The 20,788-nt window shown below is 37.9% G+C and overlaps 3 protein-coding genes across 25 annotated transcripts in view; all 3 read left to right on the top strand.

The window, feature by feature from the left end:
- LOC107270827 (FERM, ARHGEF and pleckstrin domain-containing protein 1) overlaps window positions 1–11,226 on the top strand; it is a 33,006-nt gene extending 21,780 nt beyond the window's left edge. For 5 of the 11 annotated variants that reach the window (XM_025088123.1, XM_015746165.2, XM_015746166.2 and 2 more), the window contains exons 12-21: window positions 6,481–6,680; window positions 6,756–6,845; window positions 7,231–7,606; window positions 7,687–7,796; window positions 7,882–8,022; window positions 8,127–8,281; window positions 8,760–8,884; window positions 8,962–9,122; window positions 9,196–9,455; window positions 9,543–11,226. In XM_025088123.1, coding sequence (XP_024943891.1) covers window positions 6,481–6,680; window positions 6,756–6,845; window positions 7,231–7,606; window positions 7,687–7,796; window positions 7,882–8,022; window positions 8,127–8,281; window positions 8,760–8,884; window positions 8,962–9,122; window positions 9,196–9,455; window positions 9,543–9,618 — 1,694 coding nt within the window. In that variant the 3' untranslated portion in view covers window positions 9,619–11,226. Of the gene's footprint in view, window positions 1–6,480; window positions 6,681–6,755; window positions 6,846–7,230; window positions 7,607–7,686; window positions 7,797–7,881; window positions 8,023–8,126; window positions 8,282–8,759; window positions 8,885–8,961; window positions 9,123–9,195; window positions 9,456–9,542 lie in introns of those variants that run through there. The other 6 variants (XM_025088119.1, XM_025088120.1, XM_025088121.1 and 3 more) reach the window with 2 other exon arrangements.
- A 3,182-nt stretch (window positions 11,227–14,408) lies between these two features.
- Window positions 14,409–17,631, top strand: LOC107270828 (glycine-rich cell wall structural protein). 10 transcript variants are annotated; one of them, XM_025088132.1, is made up of 6 exons: window positions 14,409–14,558; window positions 14,761–15,336; window positions 15,647–16,255; window positions 16,379–16,414; window positions 16,526–16,943; window positions 17,053–17,631. In XM_025088132.1, the coding sequence occupies exons 1-6, from the start codon at window positions 14,495–14,497 to the stop codon at window positions 17,198–17,200; spliced, it is 1,851 nt and encodes a 616-aa protein (XP_024943900.1). In that variant the 5' UTR covers window positions 14,409–14,494; the 3' UTR covers window positions 17,201–17,631. The 10 variants fall into 10 exon arrangements, with proteins under 10 accessions (XP_024943900.1, XP_015601661.1, XP_015601658.1 ...); XM_015746175.2 differs by having other exon boundaries at window positions 15,647–16,243; window positions 16,367–16,414; XM_015746172.2 differs by having other exon boundaries at window positions 15,647–16,414.
- Window positions 17,632–17,779: 148 nt separating this feature from the next.
- LOC107270829 (probable secreted beta-glucosidase SIM1) lies at window positions 17,780–19,520 on the top strand. 4 transcript variants are annotated; one of them, XM_015746180.2, is made up of 5 exons: window positions 17,780–18,096; window positions 18,335–18,721; window positions 18,803–18,871; window positions 18,953–19,103; window positions 19,177–19,520. In XM_015746180.2, the coding sequence occupies exons 1-5, from the start codon at window positions 18,030–18,032 to the stop codon at window positions 19,310–19,312; spliced, it is 810 nt and encodes a 269-aa protein (XP_015601666.1). In that variant the 5' UTR covers window positions 17,780–18,029; the 3' UTR covers window positions 19,313–19,520. The 4 variants fall into 4 exon arrangements, with proteins under 4 accessions (XP_015601666.1, XP_015601664.1, XP_015601665.1 ...); XM_015746178.2 differs by having other exon boundaries at window positions 18,335–18,871; XM_015746179.2 differs by having other exon boundaries at window positions 18,803–19,103.
- The last annotated feature ends 1,268 nt before the right edge of the window (window positions 19,521–20,788 follow it).

Consider the following 20,788-nt stretch of genomic DNA (forward strand, 5'->3'; position numbering starts at 1 on the left):
TGGCATGCAACATCTATGGAACGATTATCGTCATTAGCGATTAAGGAGATTCGGCTATTCCAACCTATTCAAAGTACAGAGACAAGTAGAAAAAAAAATAACCAAGTATACATCTGTCACGAGCATATAATTTGGTATATTAATCCATAAGCATCATCTGAATATTACTAAAAAGAAATTTTTTTTAATTTTTACATAATTTTTACTGAAAATATTACAGTACCTAATTGTACCAAGTGAAGTTTCTATCGCGACAATTAATTTCTACTGACAAATGGGGTACGCTGAAAGTTCTCAAAATGTCTGCCATTATTTTAGTTCAAATTCAAAATTGATCTGCTTGATAATAAAGTGCATTTAAATGACAAAATTAAACGTTAAAATAGTTAAGAATTTTTTTTACCAATGTCATTCTGTATTTTCAATAACATGCTCAAACTGTAGGCTATCATGTGTTTAGACTAAAAGCCGAAAATCCTTAACGATTATGTTCACCTCACGCATCCACATACGTCATAGAGATGATGATCAACTCCACCCAATCTCAAATTTTAATTTTTTTTTTCTACAATCGTACTTTGTTTCTTGCATCTGTGCATCGTCACAAGACATAACCCTGTTCCATGAATATGCGAAGTAATAGGATATATCAATCATCATTAGGTCATATCCAATGATAACCATATACCCTGTGAGACCCAAATCATTCGCACAATGTTTTACGCACTGTTATTCTCTCATTCATTTCAATTAATATTTTGTAAATATTATTTTTGTCACGTCTTCGTTTTTTTTTCTCTCTTTTTTTATCACATTCATTTAGACTTACTCTTCTTGTGCGACTTGTACTTAGGTACAGACATATTGAATAACGCGCGAACGCCAATCTCGAGCCTGGTAATTTGGAACGAGCGGATTAAAAAATAATATTAATATGCACAATTAAGCAGATAGAGACAATGGCTATTGAAATAACGTTGATCTCAATGAAGGCTCGAGGTGAGGTCGTGTCAGGTCGGACCCGAAACAAACTACGTTTTTTTCTCGCTCTTTCAGTATTAGCAAACGACTGAATATACTGTACTTATTAATGATTAACGGTATTTTTAATATAGGTTTATATATATATGATATACATATCATATATATATACACACGCATTAAGAGTCATAAATACTTACGATTAGGGAACAAGGTATTTATTAGAAGACGAGTCGTATATGAATCTCGAAAAATTCTTTCAGTGTAGGAAGGTACAGAGAGATGATCTTGAGACGCTTCGACGAAATAAAAGTGAAAAAAAAATTAAGGGGAATTTAAAACAAAAACGATAAAAAATTAAAGACGCTCCTAAGTATTTCGCGCAATAAGTTCATCCACGAGGGATGAAAAGAAACGCTCCAATATAGTACGACCGCGATGTATGTGTGTGTATCGGCCTCCGAAAAAAAAATCAAACCTCTCATTTGTCGTGTCCGAATCGAGATTATTAAAAAAAAAAAAAAATTTTAATCCAAAGGGAGGAAAACCCATTAAAATCACACAAGTGCCGCGATCATCCACATAATACTTCTTTCCCATCGAGTTTCTTCTGTAAAAATCTGTTTTACCGACGCTGCAAAAATACGACACTAAAGTTATTCGAAATACGTCCAGTATCCAGATGGCGCGGATGTAAAAGACATTCTCAGTCAATTATACATCGTAGAGTATAAACTAAAATGTTAAACGTGCATAATGCACCTATTGTCTAAATGAGATTGCAGCGTGTCGCGGGTCGGTCGTGAGAAAAATTTGTTTCTCCTAAACGGGCTATCCGAGTAAAGTTTCACGATCGGATACGACAGACTCCCTTAGCCTCCCTAATCGCTGCTAGTGACATTTTGACAGACGAGATACATTTTGGCAGGTGGTGATTACAACCGTTGGACCTATTCGAATGGGTACGTGAACTCGCCGGCTTGGCACGTGCCGTATCGGGTCTCCCAGGTGCGTAACGTAATGGTTCACGCAACGCCACGCACCCTGACCAATCGATTCTTACCAGCTTATCCACGATGAGATGTGGCCAGTGGCCGATGAACCGAATACCACGTATTTCCAAGCGACCAAGAGAACAAAATGACGGAGTTATAAAGAGACTCCCTTGTTTGCGACATTAATCAAGATACATAGATGCGTTGCTGCTTCTCTTTAGCTGTCTTTTTTTTTTTAATTAGCTGCTGATATGCTCTCACGTTATATTTCCATACCCTTTCTTTTATCTTTGAACCATCAGCGTCTCTTTTATAACATTCGCAACAGCCTTTACGCACACGACTTTTCTACCCCAGACAAGATATACGAGATTCAAAAATTACCTTAGACGTTGTTTCAGTATTACACTACGGAGATCCCGTAACGATCTTTCGAACATTGAGATCATTTGAAGTTAATCGTGATCGATTAATATTATCATTATCTTTTTTTATATTCATATCAAAGACGTTATGGATCGTCCTTCAATTTTATTCTTACTGTTTTGCATCTATTGTCATAGAGATATAGACGATTAGCGAATTTAGATATGAATTTTCTTAGTCGTTTTGTTATTTTTGTATAATCATTTTTTATTTTCGGCATTTTTTTTACGCTGGTGAATTTTCTTTTGTATTATATATAGTGTATATCGACATTATTTATCAGTTTTGTATACATATGCAACTTTTTATATCTGGAACCAGTTAATTATGTAACGCGTATCTGAATCACCCTGTATACATCGTGCTAGTCACGGTTACGGGTATCCCTTTAATAATACTCGTGATTATAATTTTGCCTTGATAATTATTGTACTTCAGTTTGCTACTCGTTCGGTGCATTCGAAAATGCACGACGATTAATCACAATCTCGTGCCATCAAAGACTTCGTCTTCTGAACAGGCCATTTCGATAGGCCTGCTGAGAGTTCACTTCGATTACACTTCAGTCCAGAATTGAGAATTAAGGTTTCTTCACACCAATTTTATTTTTTACACGCTCTTCAGCCTGTTTAGTTGCCGTAGCTGTAGCTTTGTTGATATTTCATGTGCTTAATTACGTGTCACTTTAATTACACGTACTATATATGTCGTTATGACCATCACGAATTTCCCTAAAATCATACAAAATTTTTTTATCCTTTTTTTGTAATTCTTAAAAACTTTTATTTTCTGCTTGATATGTTTTCGTCATTTTTTTTTTAGTAATTGCATATTTATCCCCCCACCATACTGTTTCTTTGTATGGTTACCTGCTGAAATGTTGCCCGCATCTATATATCGATATCTATATTTACATTGTGAACCATTGCGTAGCGACCCTATTATTGTTATTATTGTCGTTATTCACAGATCACCGATATCACCAATCACATACCGGCATTTTGTCATGAAGATTTTCTTTCTCACCACTCTCCAATTTTTCGATCGTTCACCTGATATTGAACTCACGAATAATGTCGTCACGATATCTTCCAGCATCATTATTACCGTTATGATTGTAAATTTTGATTTTGACTTCTTCACTTTTTCATCATCACTCACTCACTCACTCTATTTATCTGTCTGTCTATTTGTCTATTTTAGATACGATTTTTGACCATCTTTCGTCACTACAAAGATCTTTAATGAGTTCATACGAAATTCTTCCACAGGTATTTCAAATGGCTGTTTCGTAAAAAAAAGGGAGAAAAATTTTTGAAAAAAAATATAGAATGTTTTATCTTTTTTTTTTCTAATTACGTTTTTCTCCTTTTTACCCTGCGATTGGCCATAACGATCAACAGTCGTGTAACACTTTGCTTTTACTTTTTCCTTTATCTTAATTTCTGCTCACTGTATTTCCTATTGTACACTCGCGAAACAGCCGCCGACCAAACGTGTCAAAGATCCCTGATCCAAAGTCCGGAGTATCAGTTTTGAAAGTGAACGTAAGAGCCGTTTACACTCTGCATGACGACGAAGCCCGGTCCAAATGTAAGCCAATGAATTTCCGCAAAAGTTTATAATAAATTTTGAAAAAAAAAAGAATTTCAATCACATGCGGAAAATTCTTAGCAGTCTTCCAACATAACGTATGCACATCATTTTTCGATACCGATCTGTCTTCCGCCTCACACGGCACGGATCCTGCGCGTGATCTTTCCGTCTTTACTTTTTGAAAAAAAAAAAAAAAATACAAAGCAACAGTACCTCTCTCGGAGTTGCTTTGTCTGCCATTGGATACAAACTAAAAAAGAAATAAAGAAAAATATTTTTTTTTAATCATCATAGGCTCACATTATACATCTCTTATATTTGGACAAGTAATCACCACCTGCTGACCGTTTTCAATAAGCAGCAAGACCAACGAATGTCAACAGACTGTTGGTTGGCGTAAATCATTCGAAAATTAAGCAAAAAAACGAGCGAGATAGAACGAAGTCGAATAAGATAATATTTCCAGATAAAAGACACACACAATCATCTTCCGCGTCCGACGGTCGTATGTCGCGTTTTTTTTTAAAAATGGAATTTAATGTGAAGACAAGAAAAAGAAACAGTGTACTCTCGACAATGAGCATGACAAAGGTACTGTAAGTCCGCCATATTGTATGTACGTACAAGGCGAGTACCGTTAATTCAAATTCTCTGATAATATAGACAAAAGAGAGAATGCAGGAATGCGGGAATGCGTGATTGATTATGTGCCGAAACTGTTGTTTTTTTTTTCAAAATTCATTCAGCACGCGATTACTTGTAAATTTCGGAATACTTCGCGTGCTCGAGTCGCGAATTACTACGAGATTCATGAGCCGTGTTTATTTTTTTTTTTTTAGTAGATATATATATATATATACATATATATATATTAGCGAATCGTGTTCATAGTAGAAAATATAAAGAAGCCTTTTTCGTGCGATGGAATCTCGTATCTCGCGTAACGATTACGATGAAAAATTTCAAATAGTCGAACAGACGCGTTGTAAGCGACGACCTGTACGCCGACTGACTTAAGTAATGAGAAAATGTAGTGGACATTTTTTTTTCGTGGGAAAAAAAGGGAGAACGGGAAAAATCGATAGAGGGAGGGTATTAAAAGAAAAAAAAAAGGGAAAACCAAAGACAAGACCGAGTTTACAATTTAAACAATACGTCTGTTGTGTCGCCAATATTTTTCATTTGTATTCGTGTAATTTTAATATTTAAATAACGTACTTGTTAACTTTACCCGTTACCGTTTTTTCTCTCAAATGAACGTTTGTGGAGGAAAATCTATTGTACATTGATTATTGATACATAATTATGATAATAATAAATTATATACAAAGTCATTCCACAGGCGTCAGTAATTTCGTTTATTTTCGAAGTTTCTCTTTGATTTCACGTTTGAATACCGTAAGGGAAAAAAAAACATGTAATGACCAATCCTTATCACGTGCAATTATTTTTTTTGAAATTTTTGTCACGTTAAGTATCTAAGTATCCCATCTTTGGTTATCTCTTTTTGGTCAGTTCTTTCCTTTCTATTCACTTATTTTTTATTGCACTCCTGGAATTGTTGGTCGACTGGATGACAATACCATTGTGTGAGTAATTCCCAAAAACCTATCTAACTGTGAAAACTCTCAGTGTTAAGACCACCAGCCACTTAGAGGAACCAGCTTAGAGTGAGTCTGGTTGCAATGGACCAAAGATGCTGGATAAAGAGAATTTTATAAAAAAAAATATATGTTGTATTTGAACAAAAATCATTAACCGTGACTAATTACTGAAATTGTTAAAACTTAAATTCGAACTGCCTAATCGCCATTGCATCCAGATTGACCTTTGCCTATTAGATCATATGTTCTCGTACGTACCATCTTTTGATTTGCAAACTGAAAGAAAATTTTCATTTCCACTAGCTGGTCGATCCAGGCTGGCTAGGCTGGCTTCTTTGCAACAAGCGTCCCATGCGAGGGCGAGTAGAGTATCTTTAGTTGATTAAATTTTGAAAAAAAAATTTCAAAATCGTTCCGTGAGTTACGCCACTTAGCGAAAGCACGTTTTATAGTTATCAGTACATGATCCACCGTGATAAGCATGTTAGATACTGTATTTTCTTCTGAAATAATTTTTCTTTTCCACGCGCAAAACTCGATCACGTCAATCTCATTATTAATAAAAGCTATGAAATGGTCTTGGGTTCCAAAAAAGCGACTTCACAATACTGTTCAGAACGAGTCTCGTTAAGATTTTCCCATTGTCCTTTTACTCTTTGTCCTTGAGGACTTAAAGACTTACCTGTGTGGCAGAAATAAAAAATAATTTTTTTATATATTATAATATATGTATAAATACTACCCCACTGCACCGTAGCATGTCTATTATTATGCTTGCCGTCCTATACATGCTCAGGTATATATGATAATAAATACCTTTTACCACTGACCCTTAACATATCTCTGTTTACAACATATTAACTGATTATCGATTACAGATACCGAAACGGAGAAGCAGGATTCGCCAACGAAGCAAGAGAACAACAATTCCTTATTTTCAAACTCGCGTTCACCTGACAAACAAGCAAACGGACACACGGAAATTGGTAACGTCAGTCTGGCCAACACGCCGGATTTAAGTCCAGTGAAGAACATGAAGAATGGGGAAATGGATGATCCTGACGTGCGTAAGACTAAGGTGCGTAAGACACCATGAAATTTTGTAATAAAATATCATTGATAACGTCACTGAAAATAACTCTGTTAATTTCAGAGATGGCCAACGGACAAAGCCTACTTTATCGCCAAGGAACTTCTTATGACTGAACGCACTTACAAGAAAGATTTGGATGTTATTAATGTGGTAATATATGTAATAATATACATTACGTCTGGCCTCGTTACCTACACTTTCTGCAATTTTCAAAAAGTGCAGATTCTCATTGGTTACTTGAAAATATCATCCAATAAGAATTGGCACTCTTTGGACAGTGCAGAAAGTGTAGGTAACGAGGTTTAATGGTTTATAATGGCTGCGTTCAGCAGACACAACGTTGCGGGAGTAAACGTATCTGATTGGTGAAATTTTACAACTGTTGCAAGATTTACGATCGATCGAGTAATCGAATATGATCGCTGTCCTAGCGCAGTTTTCTGTTGAATACAGCCATTGTTCAAATTTTACAATGTGCACGGTTTACGACCAATCGACAGTGGCAGCAGAAATACATTTAATCGTATTTCTGCAGTTGTTCAGGGAGGAAGTACCCAGAGAGACTGACCTGGAGGGTGATGCTGCAGTGCATTTAATGGAATTTCTGGCAGATGCGCATGGACCATGTCTGCAGGAAATGGAAGCCCGTCTTGCTCGGTGGGAAAGCAATGCGAGACACAATATTGGAGATTTCCTTTACAATACACTCCTGAATGTCTTGCCACTATATGATCAGTACTTGGAGAGCTTGATGCCAGTCTTGGAGAAGATGGAGTACACGATACGAACCACGCCACGATTTGATCAGCTTTGCCGGGACTTTGAGTCTCAGAAGCAATGTTATCTTCCGCTGAGTTCATTCCTGTTAAAGCCACTTCAGCGATTATTGCACTACAACAGTATTATTGATAGTGAGTCTCATGCGAGAATGTCTTTGAGGTTCTTGATGCTAGAATGGAAAAGATGGTTTTATTATTTTTATTGTTTGTAGGACTTCTTGATCATTATCCAAAGGATCATACTGACTTTGAAGACTGTCTAGCTGCCAGGGATAGACTTGGTGAAACTCTGCTTGAAGGACTTTCTGTATTGAACCAGGCAGTAAGAATATTTTATATGAAAAATTCTAGCCGTGGCTATTTATATTATTTTTATACATTTTTTGGATTCTTTTATATTTTTTTAGGAAAATCTGGTACAGCTCTGGGAATTACAAAGAGATATCAGTGGTTTTGATAATCTTGTTCAAGAGGGCCGAAGGTTCATCAGACAGGGCTGCTTACAGAAGTACAGTCGAAAAGGTTTTCAGCAGAGGATGTTTTTCCTGGTGAGTGAAATATTCCAAAATATTATGTATACCTGTTAAATGTTTATAGCTTCCTTTTTTAAAAAAAAATTATTTTCCTCACTTTTTACTCCTTTTACTTTCAGTTTTCCGATATTCTGCTCTATACATTCCGCACTCAGCAACCGGTGCAGTGCTTCCGCGTACATGGACAGCTTCCTCTTAAGGGGATGATTATTCAAGATGGTGACAATAAAACTGGAACAGATTTTGCATTTGTAATCCTTGGTCATGGCAATCAGTAAGTTGAGCTAAATTTATATATAAATTTTATTTTCCTTGCAAAAATAATATGAAATATTTTTGCCCTTTTTCCCACGTTGATTAATGTACAATTTCAAGAGGGATCCTCGGGTCCATATGCAATGGAGTTCAACGTACTGCATATAGCTGATAGACGCCTATTAGAAATAATGAGACTGAATGAGACACGAGGACATAAAAAATTTTGTTATTAAGAGGTCAATTGAGGATATTTAACCTGTTGCGGCAAGTTTTGTCGCCGGTAGGAACACCAACTTTGGTTCAGTTTAAGTTTTGAAATCGGACAATATAACTCGGGCTAATCCTATTAGTTTGATTTGTAAACCAAGCCCAAATAGCATTAATATAAACAAACGAATTAACGCGAATTAATAACGCGTCACTATCACGCAGAACCGTCACCTATACCTAAACAGAATATATAAAGTCCACTTCTAACAATCATGTATTATTAGGTCTTTGACAGTAGCTGCTAGCAGTGAAGAAGAAAAAGAAAGGTGGCTCGAAGATTTGAATATGGCTATATTCCAAGCAGATACAGTTGATGGAAAGATACCGTACTTAAATTTAAAGACGTGCAGTGAGTTTTTAATTTCTTCTGAAAGAATTCTATATTCTGAAGTTTTCCATCTATTCTTGTAATTTATTTACTCCTAGTTCTGGGCTCGGCTGATGAAGTGGCTGAAGGAATTGGAATGGAGGTGGACCGATCCAGTTGTGGTGGTGCAAAGGCTTCACAGCGCAGCAACACAACTGTTCATGTTTGTTGGCATCGAAATACTAGCATTAGCTACAGCGATCAGTTACGAGCATTTCAGGTATGTGATACTTCATCTGTTGTATATGGATATTTATCTTGAACATGTAATGCCATGGCACTCTCTGTTTCAGAATCAGCTCAGTGGATTTCTCTTGAGGAAGTTCAAAAACAGTAATGGCTGGCAAAAACTTTGGGTCGTTTTTACCAACTTCTGTCTCTTCTTCTACAAGTCGCATCAGGATGCCTTCCCATTGGCTAGTCTGCCGTTACTGGGATATGCTGTTTCCACACCGTCCGAACAAGATGGCATTAATAAAGATTTTGTCTTCAAATTACAATTCAAGAATCACGTATATTTCTTCAGGGCTGAAAGTGATTATACTTTTGGAAGGTTGGTAATTCATCTTTTTTTTTTTATATTTTACTTTTATTGGTTTGTATAGAATGCTAAACGATTGTGTCAATTTTTTTATTACAGATGGATAGAAGTTACAAGAAGCGCCACTCAGCAGAGCCACATACAAGTGAACTTCAGTAGAAAGGAAGATTATTGAAAAAAAAATCTCTAATGTCTTTTGACATTTTTGACAAATATGTTTACTTTGAATTCATGAGATTCGATAACATCGTCAAAGAAACACGAGGAGTGGACTTTTTTTGGTGTGGTGCTACAAGGATCGAGGTACACGATGCAATTATTTTTGGAACATGAGTAAGACATTGGCATTTCAAAAATCAAATTTGCGGCCTTATTCACGAGTTGAACTCGAATTTTATTATGTAAGTGGAACTTTCTAATAAAAATGTTCAAATCTTGTTATAATGAGCAGAAACAATGAACACGTGACAATATAACGCGTGAAATAGTTTTTTGGCTTAACACGCAATTTTAAAATTTTATACGGTTTATCCGTCTTTACATTTTCATCTTCTTTTTTTTAATACAATTGTATTAGCATAGCTATTTATTTGCAAGGTCAAATTCGCCTGCACTACGAATCTCGGTAATTTCAAAGTGGTATTTCTTAATAAAGATACAAAAAAATTGTTTGATAAAAAATAGATTCCAATCTACAATACATAACAATACAATTAACATGACGAGATGAACAATCAGGAATTGTATATAGACTTGAACCACGTTAACGGTAGTACTGACACAAGTTAAAAGTAGATATTAACAAAATATAATATTGGACCAATTCAATAATGGAATGTATCGAATAAGTTGTGTCTCTAAAAAGACAATAATTTTGTTAACAATAACTGTTATCAGGCCTAGAGTGATTAAAATTGTCTCATTATTAAACAAGGACTCGTCGTTTACACGAGATGATTTTTACAGCCAACATTAGCGTTAGGAATTTTACAATTTTTATAATCGTCCTCCGCCTAAAGACGTATTTCGAAATCCGTAATGAAATACCAATGTATGAATTAACAATTAAGTCTGGAAATGGCAGTGAATCGTGAATCGGATATTATAGCGCAAATCGACATTTCATTAGAGAAGGCTGCAAAAAATCGAATTCACATTTAATCGCCTATACATTATCATCGCGCATCATAATAAAAGTAGCTCAATTAAGCAGGAACCAATTGACGACTAGTTTGTGTACGTCCAATTATTTTTTATAATTGATATTAATTTTATCGCTATGAATGCCTAATTTTAATTAATATATAACAATGAGAAGAAGGGTGAATATTATTTTTCGTACGTGAAATACCCATCGATACACAATACCGTTGACAATGTTATTATTGTTATTATTACGATTATCATTATTAGTGTAACACAGCCGAGTACAGAAATGTCGCGTGTTTGTGGAGATAATGATACTGTTCGGCAGCTTTGCAGTAATTTTAATCGTTAGAATATTTATAGAAAAAGAAAAATGAAAATGAAATTAAGAAAAACATAAGAAAACTGCGGTAACTATGAAATTTCTACAAAAAGTTTATTTTTTATTTAAAATGTAAATTTCTCATTGGTTAAGCTCTGACTTGTATTTCCTTTATAGCACCGCTAACGTTAAGTTCGTTTTAAATTTGTTCACCATTACTTATTGTATGTGAGACTTGTGAACGTGTTAATCGCGTTTACGGGAATTATGTAAAATATCACGAAAATATGCAATAAATATCATGTAGCAAAATGACACAAGGTTGACGAATCCGTTTGTGATCCAAATTCTAGGTTAGGTTATGGAAGAAAATTTCTTCCTATCCTTGCAAACGGACAACTCGAAGAACCATAATAAAACTTAACCTCCGATATGAGATTCTCTATGAAAACATAGAAGGAAGCAATACGCATGCATTAAAATCTCAAGAAATTATCATACGTAATGTATCTATGTATGCTGTGCCACGATGAAGTTTTTATGTACAGTTACACGTGGCAGATTGTATAATGATCGAAGCTTATTATACCCGACAAGAGAGTTCGGTAAACAAGGAGCGCCAAAACTTCTGGGAATTACATTGGTCCTCCGCCGTTCCTCTCGTTTCTAAAATAAATAATCCAGTAGGTATTAGCATAAGTTGATTGGCAATAAGAATATATCACACAGTGCCCTCTGGGAGCATTTAAAAGAATTCTTTATGAAAGTGCTTAAGATTTGTCAAGAACGTCGCACCCATGTCACGAGGTTTTACCCTTACAAATAGTAAGTACGGCCAGCCAAAGTTTTCTCAAATAATTAACGTACTTGATTCACAGCAGATAAAGCGCAAGGACGACCTACGTATTTAAATGCACTGTAGCTGCAATAAATTCAAGAAGCAGCTGGCAGTCGTGAGAAGATCGAGTAATGGCAGAATGGAAATTTCGAGTATCGCTTACAATAGGAACGTCTTTAAAGATATAATCGTTCTTCGTGATCTCTCATAAATGGCGGCTATAAACATTACGAATGTTATGTCCTGGTTCTGATAGAGGCTATTTAATTGCACCTTATAAAAAACGTCAATCTAGTCAAAGGATGGGGTATGCAGTAAGCGTACGTACGGTATATGCACGATATGAAGGATAGTCATTGAAAAATATCATAAGGTGAGAATGATGGGTAAACAACGTTTCCAAGGAGACCGTTCGAGACTTGCCTCTTTGTTACTTATCTATGAAATCTAATGGTTCTGATGAACTGTAGACGTTAACGAGCATTGTTCTGACAGGATCTTACTGAGAAGCTACCATTGAGACGGAACTCATTGAGATCATCAATATCTTCGACACAAGATCTTCTTGTAGTACACAAGAAACTAAAGTCAAGAGTCGAAAGTTCTAATGTTATGGACACCAAGGAACCAGTTTCCGTGTAGGGGAATTACCAGGGTTTCCCCACTTTGTTTAACGAGTTCAAGCTGTGCTAATCATCCGTCTTTACGTACTGTTTCTCTGCCAGGGTAAACATATCAAAGTATCATTATCACACCTAGCAGTGGGTAATTTTGATATTTCGAGTCATTCGATAGTTGTAGTTCAAAGATAAATAATTTGGTAAAGCTTAATCGGCCAGCCGCGATATTTTGGCAATCCGTATATCTGTCTCTGTCTCACGCACGTAAATGCGCATGAGCGTGTCTCTCTCGCACTCACAGGAGGTATAGGAAATTTAAAAAATCTAAGGCCTAGACCTTCAACGATCGCTCGAATGATTTGGAAACATGTTAATGACCGCTAATGAACTTTTTATATTTTTTAACAATAAAGTGTTATCAAATAATTACTTTAAAGGGAACTAGTCAAGACGTTGCCTCGATCCGTACGCTAGGTAAATACGTCACTCATGAACGCGGCTGATTCCTGGATTTTCACCTGCGGCGGTATATTTAATTGTCTTTGCGTCACCTCCCACGTTAATTGAATGCAGTTATGACAATGGAAAGAGCGATCGATATCAATAATTCTAATGAAAGAACTAAAAAGTCAGATGCATCCTAATCAACACATTGGGGGGTTCCCAATAAATTTAAACCTGTAATCTTGTACATCCATACACTGCGGGTTGAATGAAGATCGTTTCTGTGATATCGGCGAATGTGATCGTACATAAGAAACACGAAGGAAAATAGCGTCGACAGAAAACTGTAAAACGCTAGGTAACTCTATGAATTTCTAATGGGCCTTGTAATACATAAACAAGATGTGGATACCGATTTAGAGTTAATTTTATAAAAGCATCTTAATAAGCTCTTCGTCATAATTATCTCTGTTGTGCGGACGCAAGGCTTCCTTGTAGTCTGTGTTTATCGTCTGCCTATTGAGTGAATAAAAGAAATGAGATAAAAAGAAAAGAAGAAAAGAACATTCTCTCAATGCAATCCATACGACTTACAACGATTCATCCCGGCAAGGTTGTTTGTATGTGGAACTCTTAACCTGCTAGTAAGTATAAAAGTGGCCCAAGTCAAAAATGTGGAAAAATTCAGTTAAACGTCGAAAATAACAAATAATAAAAAAAATATTTTTCTTAACGTTTATTTGAATCGTCAACTCAACAACTTAATTTTTACTAAGGCCTCTTTCAATAATCAGCACTACTTACAGTTGGCTTCGTTTATCCTGTTGCAGCATTTTCGATTGCCTCATTTAATACTGCAGGGCATAATAAAAATGAACGCATTTCTGTTCATCGTCTCATCCATGGAAAATTGAGGAAACGAACTCTGGAAAATCTTTTCAAAATTTCCCAGTTTCATAATACCCCTAATTTGTTTTCAATTATTACGCCCCGTCTGACGTGTGACTAACCTCGAAATCACGTATTTTCCAGTACGCCGTCGTAAGCGGTTGTCAAAGTACCATTAGACAGGAATGGTTTTCATCGTGATTCGTTTGTTGATGAAGATACGAAAGATGAAAAAGAAAAACCGAAGAATCCCATTGGCAAATTACAAAGTCAGCAAGTAACGGTCATGCATATATCACGCGTTTATGTATATTCGTAAAAATAAGTAGTCAGCCGTGAGCGCTAGTTCTCAACAGGATCCTTCGGAGGAAATCATGTTGATCATTTTGAAAATCAGGTTGATATGATCTGTATATACATATGTATATAAGAATATAATAATTCCTCGAATTGATCAATCTACACGTAGTGCTTCAATACTGATATGTACATTGCGAACATTGCCACAAGCCTACACAATCTCGTTGCGGCCCTGAGTCTGAAAGTAAAAATGAATAAAAATAAAAGTCGATAGTCGATGATTCTTTGAACTTGCAATTACCAAAAACAATGGCTTCGACCAATGGCAAAAATGGCTAGGAAATGAATCGTTGTCCCACAGCCTTGGCCGCGCATCGGAAAGCACGTTTGTGTAGGTCTTCAGTCAGAAACGGCAAAACGTCAGAGCGCAACTCGACTGGAGGGAGTCATGCTATAAAGTCATCGGATGATCCAATGATGGGCACAGTCAGACATGCGTCGTCATCAAGCAATCACCGGCCTTTTGGCATTGTTGGCGCTCAGCGCCCACGCACAAGGTAAAACGACTTTCGAATTCTCTTACCTCTTTGGAGGTAGAAGATGCAGTATAATGTAAAAACGTGAATTAAATAATTAGTATTTAACATTAAGAAAATCAAATACAGCTCATTTAGACTGAACATTTTTCTTGATTTTTATATATTCTGAGAAAAAAGTTGCTTTTTTTCAAAAAACATAAATGAAATATATTTTTTTCAGAAACGTACTACGTGTACGATGATCGAGTACCTTATGTCGGAGTTGTGGCCCGTGCAAAACGTGGTGGCGGTGGAGGGGGTTCAGGTGCATTCAGCAGCGCAAGTAGCTCAGCAAACGCAAATGCATTTGGAGGCGGAAACAGTTTCTCGTCGTCGAATTCCCAGGCATCAGCAGGCGCCGGAGCTGGTGCAAAATCATCGGCCACTTCGAGCGCTAATGCTGGAAGTGGTGGATTTGTTTTTGATGATCAATTAGGAGGTGGGTTCGGTGGTTCCGGAGGATATGGAGGTGGCGGACTAGGTACTGGTGGTTCTGGAAGATATGGAAGCGGTCTTGGAGGTTTCGGAGGTGGGCACTCGGGAGCTGGAGGGTTTGGAGGTAACCAAGCAGGAGCTGGAGGATATGGCGGCGGTGTAGGTGGATCAGGAGGATATGGAGGTTCCTCAGGCTACGATAATATTGGAGGCGGTTTCGGTGGCGGAAATGGTGGATTTGGAGGCGGCAATAGCGGGTTTGGATCCGGTGGTGCTAAGGGAGCTGCCAGTGCCGGATCTAATGCTAACGCTGGTGCCGGAGGTGTGTAGACTTAATGCGATGCATAACTGTTCACAAGATGCATCATGATATGTGATTAACAACTCATTATTCTGCTAGACTAAAGCCTATTTGCTCACATCAAATTATGTAACATTAAAACAAGTATGGGCTGATAATCTTCTGACATCATCTGACATCTTTCATTTATGTTATATACTTAATACTTAAAGGTATTAAGTGTGGGTAAATAAAAATAATGCATGTTAACTGCGTTGTCTGACATGAGAATCTTGTGACACGATAGATTGCAAAATATTTTTAATGACATTGGAGTTCGTTAATGTTTCAGGTTTCGGTGGTTCCGGTGGTGGACTTAATGCCGGTCTAGGCCACGGAGGTGCCGGTGGATTCGGCGGTAACCAAGGAGGATCTGGTTTCGGAGGTGGACTTGGAGGTGGTCACGGAGGTGGACTTGGAGGTGGTCACGGAGGCGCAGGAGGATTTGGCGGTTCCAATGCTAATGCAGGTGCTGGTTCCGGTGGATTTGGCGGTAGCCAAGGAGGAACTGGTTTCGGAGGTGGACTTGGAGGTGGACTTGGTGGTGGTCACGGAGGTGCAGGAGGATTTGGCGGTTCCAATGCTAATGCAGGTGCTGGTTCCGGTGGATTTGGCGGTAGCCAAGGAGGAACTGGTTTCGGAGGTGGACTTGGAGGTGGACTTGGTGGTGGTCACGGAGGTGCAGGAGGATTTGGCGGTTCCAATGCTAATGCAGGTGCTGGTTCCGGTGGATTTGGCGGTAGCCAAGGAGGAACTGGTTTCGGAGGTGGACTTGGAGGTGGACTTGGTGGTGGTCACGGAGGTGCAGGAGGATTTGGCGGTTCCAATGCTAATGCAGGTGCTGGTTCCGGTGGATTTGGCGGTAGCCAAGGAGGAACTGGTTTCGGAGGTGGACTTGGAGGTGGACTTGGTGGTGGTCACGGAGGTGCAGGAGGATTTGGCGGTTCCAATGCTAATGCAGGTGCTGGTTCCGGTGGATTTGGCGGTAGCCAAGGAGGAACTGGTTTCGGAGGTGGACTTGGAGGTGGTCACGGAGCTGGACTTGGAGGTGGTCATGGAGGTGGACTTGGAGGTGGTCACGGAGGTGCAGGAGGATTTGGCGGTTCCAATGCTAATGCAGGTGCTGGTTCCGGTGGATTTGGCGGTAGCCAAGGAGGAACTGGTTTCGGAGGTGGACTTGGAGGTGGTCACGGAGGTGCAGGAGGATTTGGCGGTTCCAATGCTAATGCAGGTGCTGGTTCCGGTGGATTTGGCGGTGGGCACGGAGGTTCCGGTGGATTTGGCCACCAAGGTGGATTTGGAGGTGGTCCCGGAGGCTTTGGAGGTGCTGGAGGTGCTGGAGCTAATTCGAACGCTGGTGCTTCCGCCGGAAGTGGAGCAGGAGGCTTTGGAGGCTCCGGAGGATTCGGAGGCGGTGGCCTTGGCGGAGGACATGGAGGATCTGGTGGATTTGGTCATGGAGGTGGTCCAGGTTTTGGAGGAGCCGGTGGTTTTGGAGGATCCAATGCCCAGAGCAGTGCCAGCGCCAATGCCAATGCCGGTGCTGGAGCTGGTGGCTATGGAGGTCATGGCGGAAACGGAGGATTCGAGTAAGTTGAAAATTTCTTCACTCAGCTAACTATAAAAATGATACCAATCCTCTATCAAACAATTCCATAATCTGACCAAGTTAAATAAATAACTAATTATCTTTTCCAGCATCTTCTCTCGTATCGGTGACGCCGACGAGGGTGCTAACGAAAGTGGTTCCGTCAATGGCGCCAAGGGTGTCTACAGCAGTAGCGCCGTGAACATCGACTCAACTGGCAAAGGATCCTACAAAGTATCTGCCGGCAAAATCCCTTAAACTCCTCAAAAAAGATTATGCTCTGTAAAAGACTAACAAAGAAACAAGAAACGAGAAGATAAAATCGACGAAAAAAAAAGTAATAAAAATACGACGACATTATGTGCCACCCAACGAGAACAAGGGCTAATAGTGAGAACACAATGCCAATCATTTCTCATTCACCATCTCTTGCCTAGAACGCCATTAGTGACTTTTTGTAAACAGCTTCGCGTGGTAGTATTAAATATGCATTATGACGAATGTGATACATGTAGTAAGACGGGTTTTCCAACTGCCTTCTACGATCCGTTTGCGAACGCAGCTTGAAACTCCTCGATGGTCAAGGCCATTTCGTTGAATTTGGCCGATTCTCTTATGCTGTATATACTTAAACGTTGCATTGTGATATACATATATGTTAATACTTAAAATAAAATTCTTTACAACTATTCCCCGTTCCATGAATCCTCTTTCATAACGATCAACGCTATAACGATAATTATTAATATTAAATTGATACCTCTCCACGGTCAATAGTATAAAGTTAATTATACAAAGAAAATGAGTAATTCCTTTTTAGAAAATAGTAAACGTTACGAATAGCAAATTCAATGCAGAAATTGATGTTACGCCCAGGTGCGAATCGATGTCTCTTAAATGAATTAAAAAATGGACAGGAAATATGCAGCCGAATGAGATGCAATCAACCTTGTCCCCGTATTGTCACGTCACACTGATTTCCAGCTATCAATAAACAATAGTGCGATTCGGTGTTTTTTCATAGAGATCGGCACGAATGCTCATGTATAAATGGAACAGGTGCAACCGTTGATGAGATCAGTCCATCATGTGGCTGCATGGTACGATAATCAGGCTGTCAGCCCTGATAGTAATTATTGTGACACGAGTACAGGGTAAAGTCTATTAAAACTCCTCAGCACCTTTGCACTCACTGCAAAGTATTAAAAATAATTTAGATTTAATCTCGAGTCGAACCTTGATATTTATGGTGACCTTTGATCTATGAGATTGATCAATGATCATTTTAGAATTGCCACGAACTTGAACCTTCACAGGAGATATATAATATTTATAGATTATTAGCAATTATCAGAACTGAATATTATCGATAACCCCTTTTTTTGTTTGCAGCAACGGCAAACACGTCTGAGGTCCAAACAAATACTCAGGCTAATTCAAGTGCAGATGCTACTGCAAATGACGCTATCAACAACGACGAAAGTGATAACCCTGTGACGCCTGTTATTGAAAAGGATGATACGCAAAGAAATAGTGAAAATCTTAGAGATGTCATAGAATCAGCTGAAGCTTCAAAACCTTATGCAGATCCTAGAGATAACGCAGCTGCGACGGAATCCGATCCAGTTACAGAAAGTTTGAGTACGGAAACGTCAAGTTCATCAGTAAATAAGGATTTGATAAAAGAACTAAAACCTGACGCAGCTGCAGCTGAAGAATCTTCTTCTACTTCAAGTCCTACCACTTCCGGAAGTTCTACCACTTCTTTGGAACAGGATGGTATGAACCTTGACCCTTTTGATCTCTTTGACGGAGGTGGTAGTATCTTTGAAAATTCCGGTCCTCAACCTGATTCTGCAGGTGCAACTGGATTCGGAGGACCTATATACGGAAATGGCTTCTTTCCTGATTTCCAATTTCATAATTACGGTAACGGCAGTCCTGATGATATATTTATTAACAGTGATAGTCTATTTTACGGTGTTCCTAATCAGGATGCTCTCCTGATAGGAGCTGCCTCACAATTCCCAAGAATACACATGGCATTCCCAGGAACAGGTCCTGAAGTTGCGCCATCAAATACAGGTTTTTGGTCTGGCTCCAGTTCTCAAAGTAGTTCCAATTCAGATGGCGGAGGTTCCAGTCATACCAGTTCCTTTGGGTAAATTTTACAAAAATCAAATATTAGTTTTATGCTTAAATTTTTTTAAATTATTTAAATATTTATTCAACAGAATAACCTCACGATTAGGCGGAAGTGATCAAAACAATCCCGGAAATGGTGTCAAGGGCGTCTACAGTAGTACTTCGCTAGATATTGACTCTTCAGGAAAGGGCGTCTACAAGGTTTCTGCTGGAAAAATTCGTTAAAAATATCGTTGATTAATATTACAGTGCCTCTGTAAAAATTGTTTTTTGTGTATTATATATAGATAATAATTCCAGATTTCTCCCGTATATGATATACAATAGTACAGGTGTATTACATAAATGTATCTACATACATATATGTCTCATGAATAAATAATACAGTGCATCTCTCAAAGCTGAGGCGTACATATGAATTATGTATTTTAAACATACTCTTATATCTATACCGAATACGTCCACAAACCATGCTTTAAGTAATGAAATTCAGAAGTAAATTGTAAACTCCTAATAGTTTATTTACCAAGATATATCATCTCAACTATCTAATAATATCAGTTCATAAATCATTAAGCATGAACGTCGTAATACTCAGAACTGCCATTAGCTGAAATACTAGTTTGCTTGTATATCTGTTAAGACTGGAAGAGTGTTAACCAGTATTAAAAAAAATGCAAGATATCCACCTGCATTCTATACATGGATAATTTATTCGCGATGACGATATCTCGAAACGGATCCTAAAAAACAGAAATACCACCGACCATTGAAATATCGAATTTCCATATTAAGTTCTTTACTGCTATTTCCAAATGCTACTGATACAAGCAATACTACCAGTTCTCACAACCTTAATATATCGTCAAGATCGAATTAAAATGTATAATTCAATAAAATCATAATTCAATTAAAACAAAAAATCCCGAACCTTTTATTCAGAACAGGACGCACTGCCATTAACTTCCTATCCTATAGTATTACATGCTAAAATATTGCATTAGCATAACCGAACGCCTTTTTCTCCTTTCCGTGAGAATGATGGTCCATGTAAATAAATGACATTCGGTCATCGTATACATTTAGTATCATAGGTTATGCTCATAAACGTCCTTACTCGTGCCATGAATAATTTACTTACCAAAGTATACAACTTTAGAATAATAATGTCGTCTTGCTCTAGGTACTACAAACAAAAGGTTCCTCTAGTAAAACAAGCATAACAAAAAGCTAGCAATAGAAATTCGCATAAACTCTCTATCATTTACGATACGTACACAAGGCGTCCATTAATTGAGACAACAAAAGTGGACAGTCTTTCCAGCTCGGTAACCATACACAAAAAATATACATTTCCCAAAACCTTGACGTCTCCATTCCAGCGTAGGAAATAAATTGTTATTCGTGCGGAAAGCGGATTCTCATTTACCAAGGAACCTTCAGCCATTAGGTTCGATGTCAGTTTGAATAAACGTGCTAGATGGCAGGGCGAAAGTTACTCGCGTGTTACCAACAGTCAAATAATTATCTATCAATCGAATAATATTCTATTGACCTCATTAATGTCCCATTTTTTACTCTTTATGATACATTTATATAGTATACAGGACTTCACAGTCTGCTCAGTCACCATGAAGAATGACTGAGGTTCGTGGACGCTTTAAGAAATTCATAGCAATATCAATTATGTAACGACATTGA

Source organism: Cephus cinctus, unplaced genomic scaffold (genome assembly GCF_000341935.2).
Source record: "Cephus cinctus unplaced genomic scaffold, Ccin1 Ccin1_scaffold0839, whole genome shotgun sequence".
Classification (NCBI taxonomy): domain Eukaryota; kingdom Metazoa; phylum Arthropoda; class Insecta; order Hymenoptera; family Cephidae; genus Cephus; species Cephus cinctus.

Coding starts and splice junctions, on each gene's coding strand:
- LOC107270829 (XM_015746177.2), top strand. CDS start 18,030: ATGTGGCTGCATGGTACGATAATCAGGCTGTCAGCCCTGATAGTAATT. Junction 18,097..18,334: donor TATTGTGACACGAGTACAGG/GTAAAGTCTATT, acceptor TTTTGTTTGCAG/CAACGGCAAACACGTCTGAG. Junction 19,104..19,176: donor AGTCATACCAGTTCCTTTGG/GTAAATTTTACA, acceptor TTTATTCAACAG/AATAACCTCACGATTAGGCG.
- LOC107270828 (XM_015746169.2), top strand. CDS start 14,495: ATGCGTCGTCATCAAGCAATCACCGGCCTTTTGGCATTGTTGGCGCTC. Junction 14,559..14,760: donor GCTCAGCGCCCACGCACAAG/GTAAAACGACTT, acceptor TATTTTTTTCAG/AAACGTACTACGTGTACGAT. Junction 15,337..15,646: donor TGCTAACGCTGGTGCCGGAG/GTGTGTAGACTT, acceptor TTAATGTTTCAG/GTTTCGGTGGTTCCGGTGGT.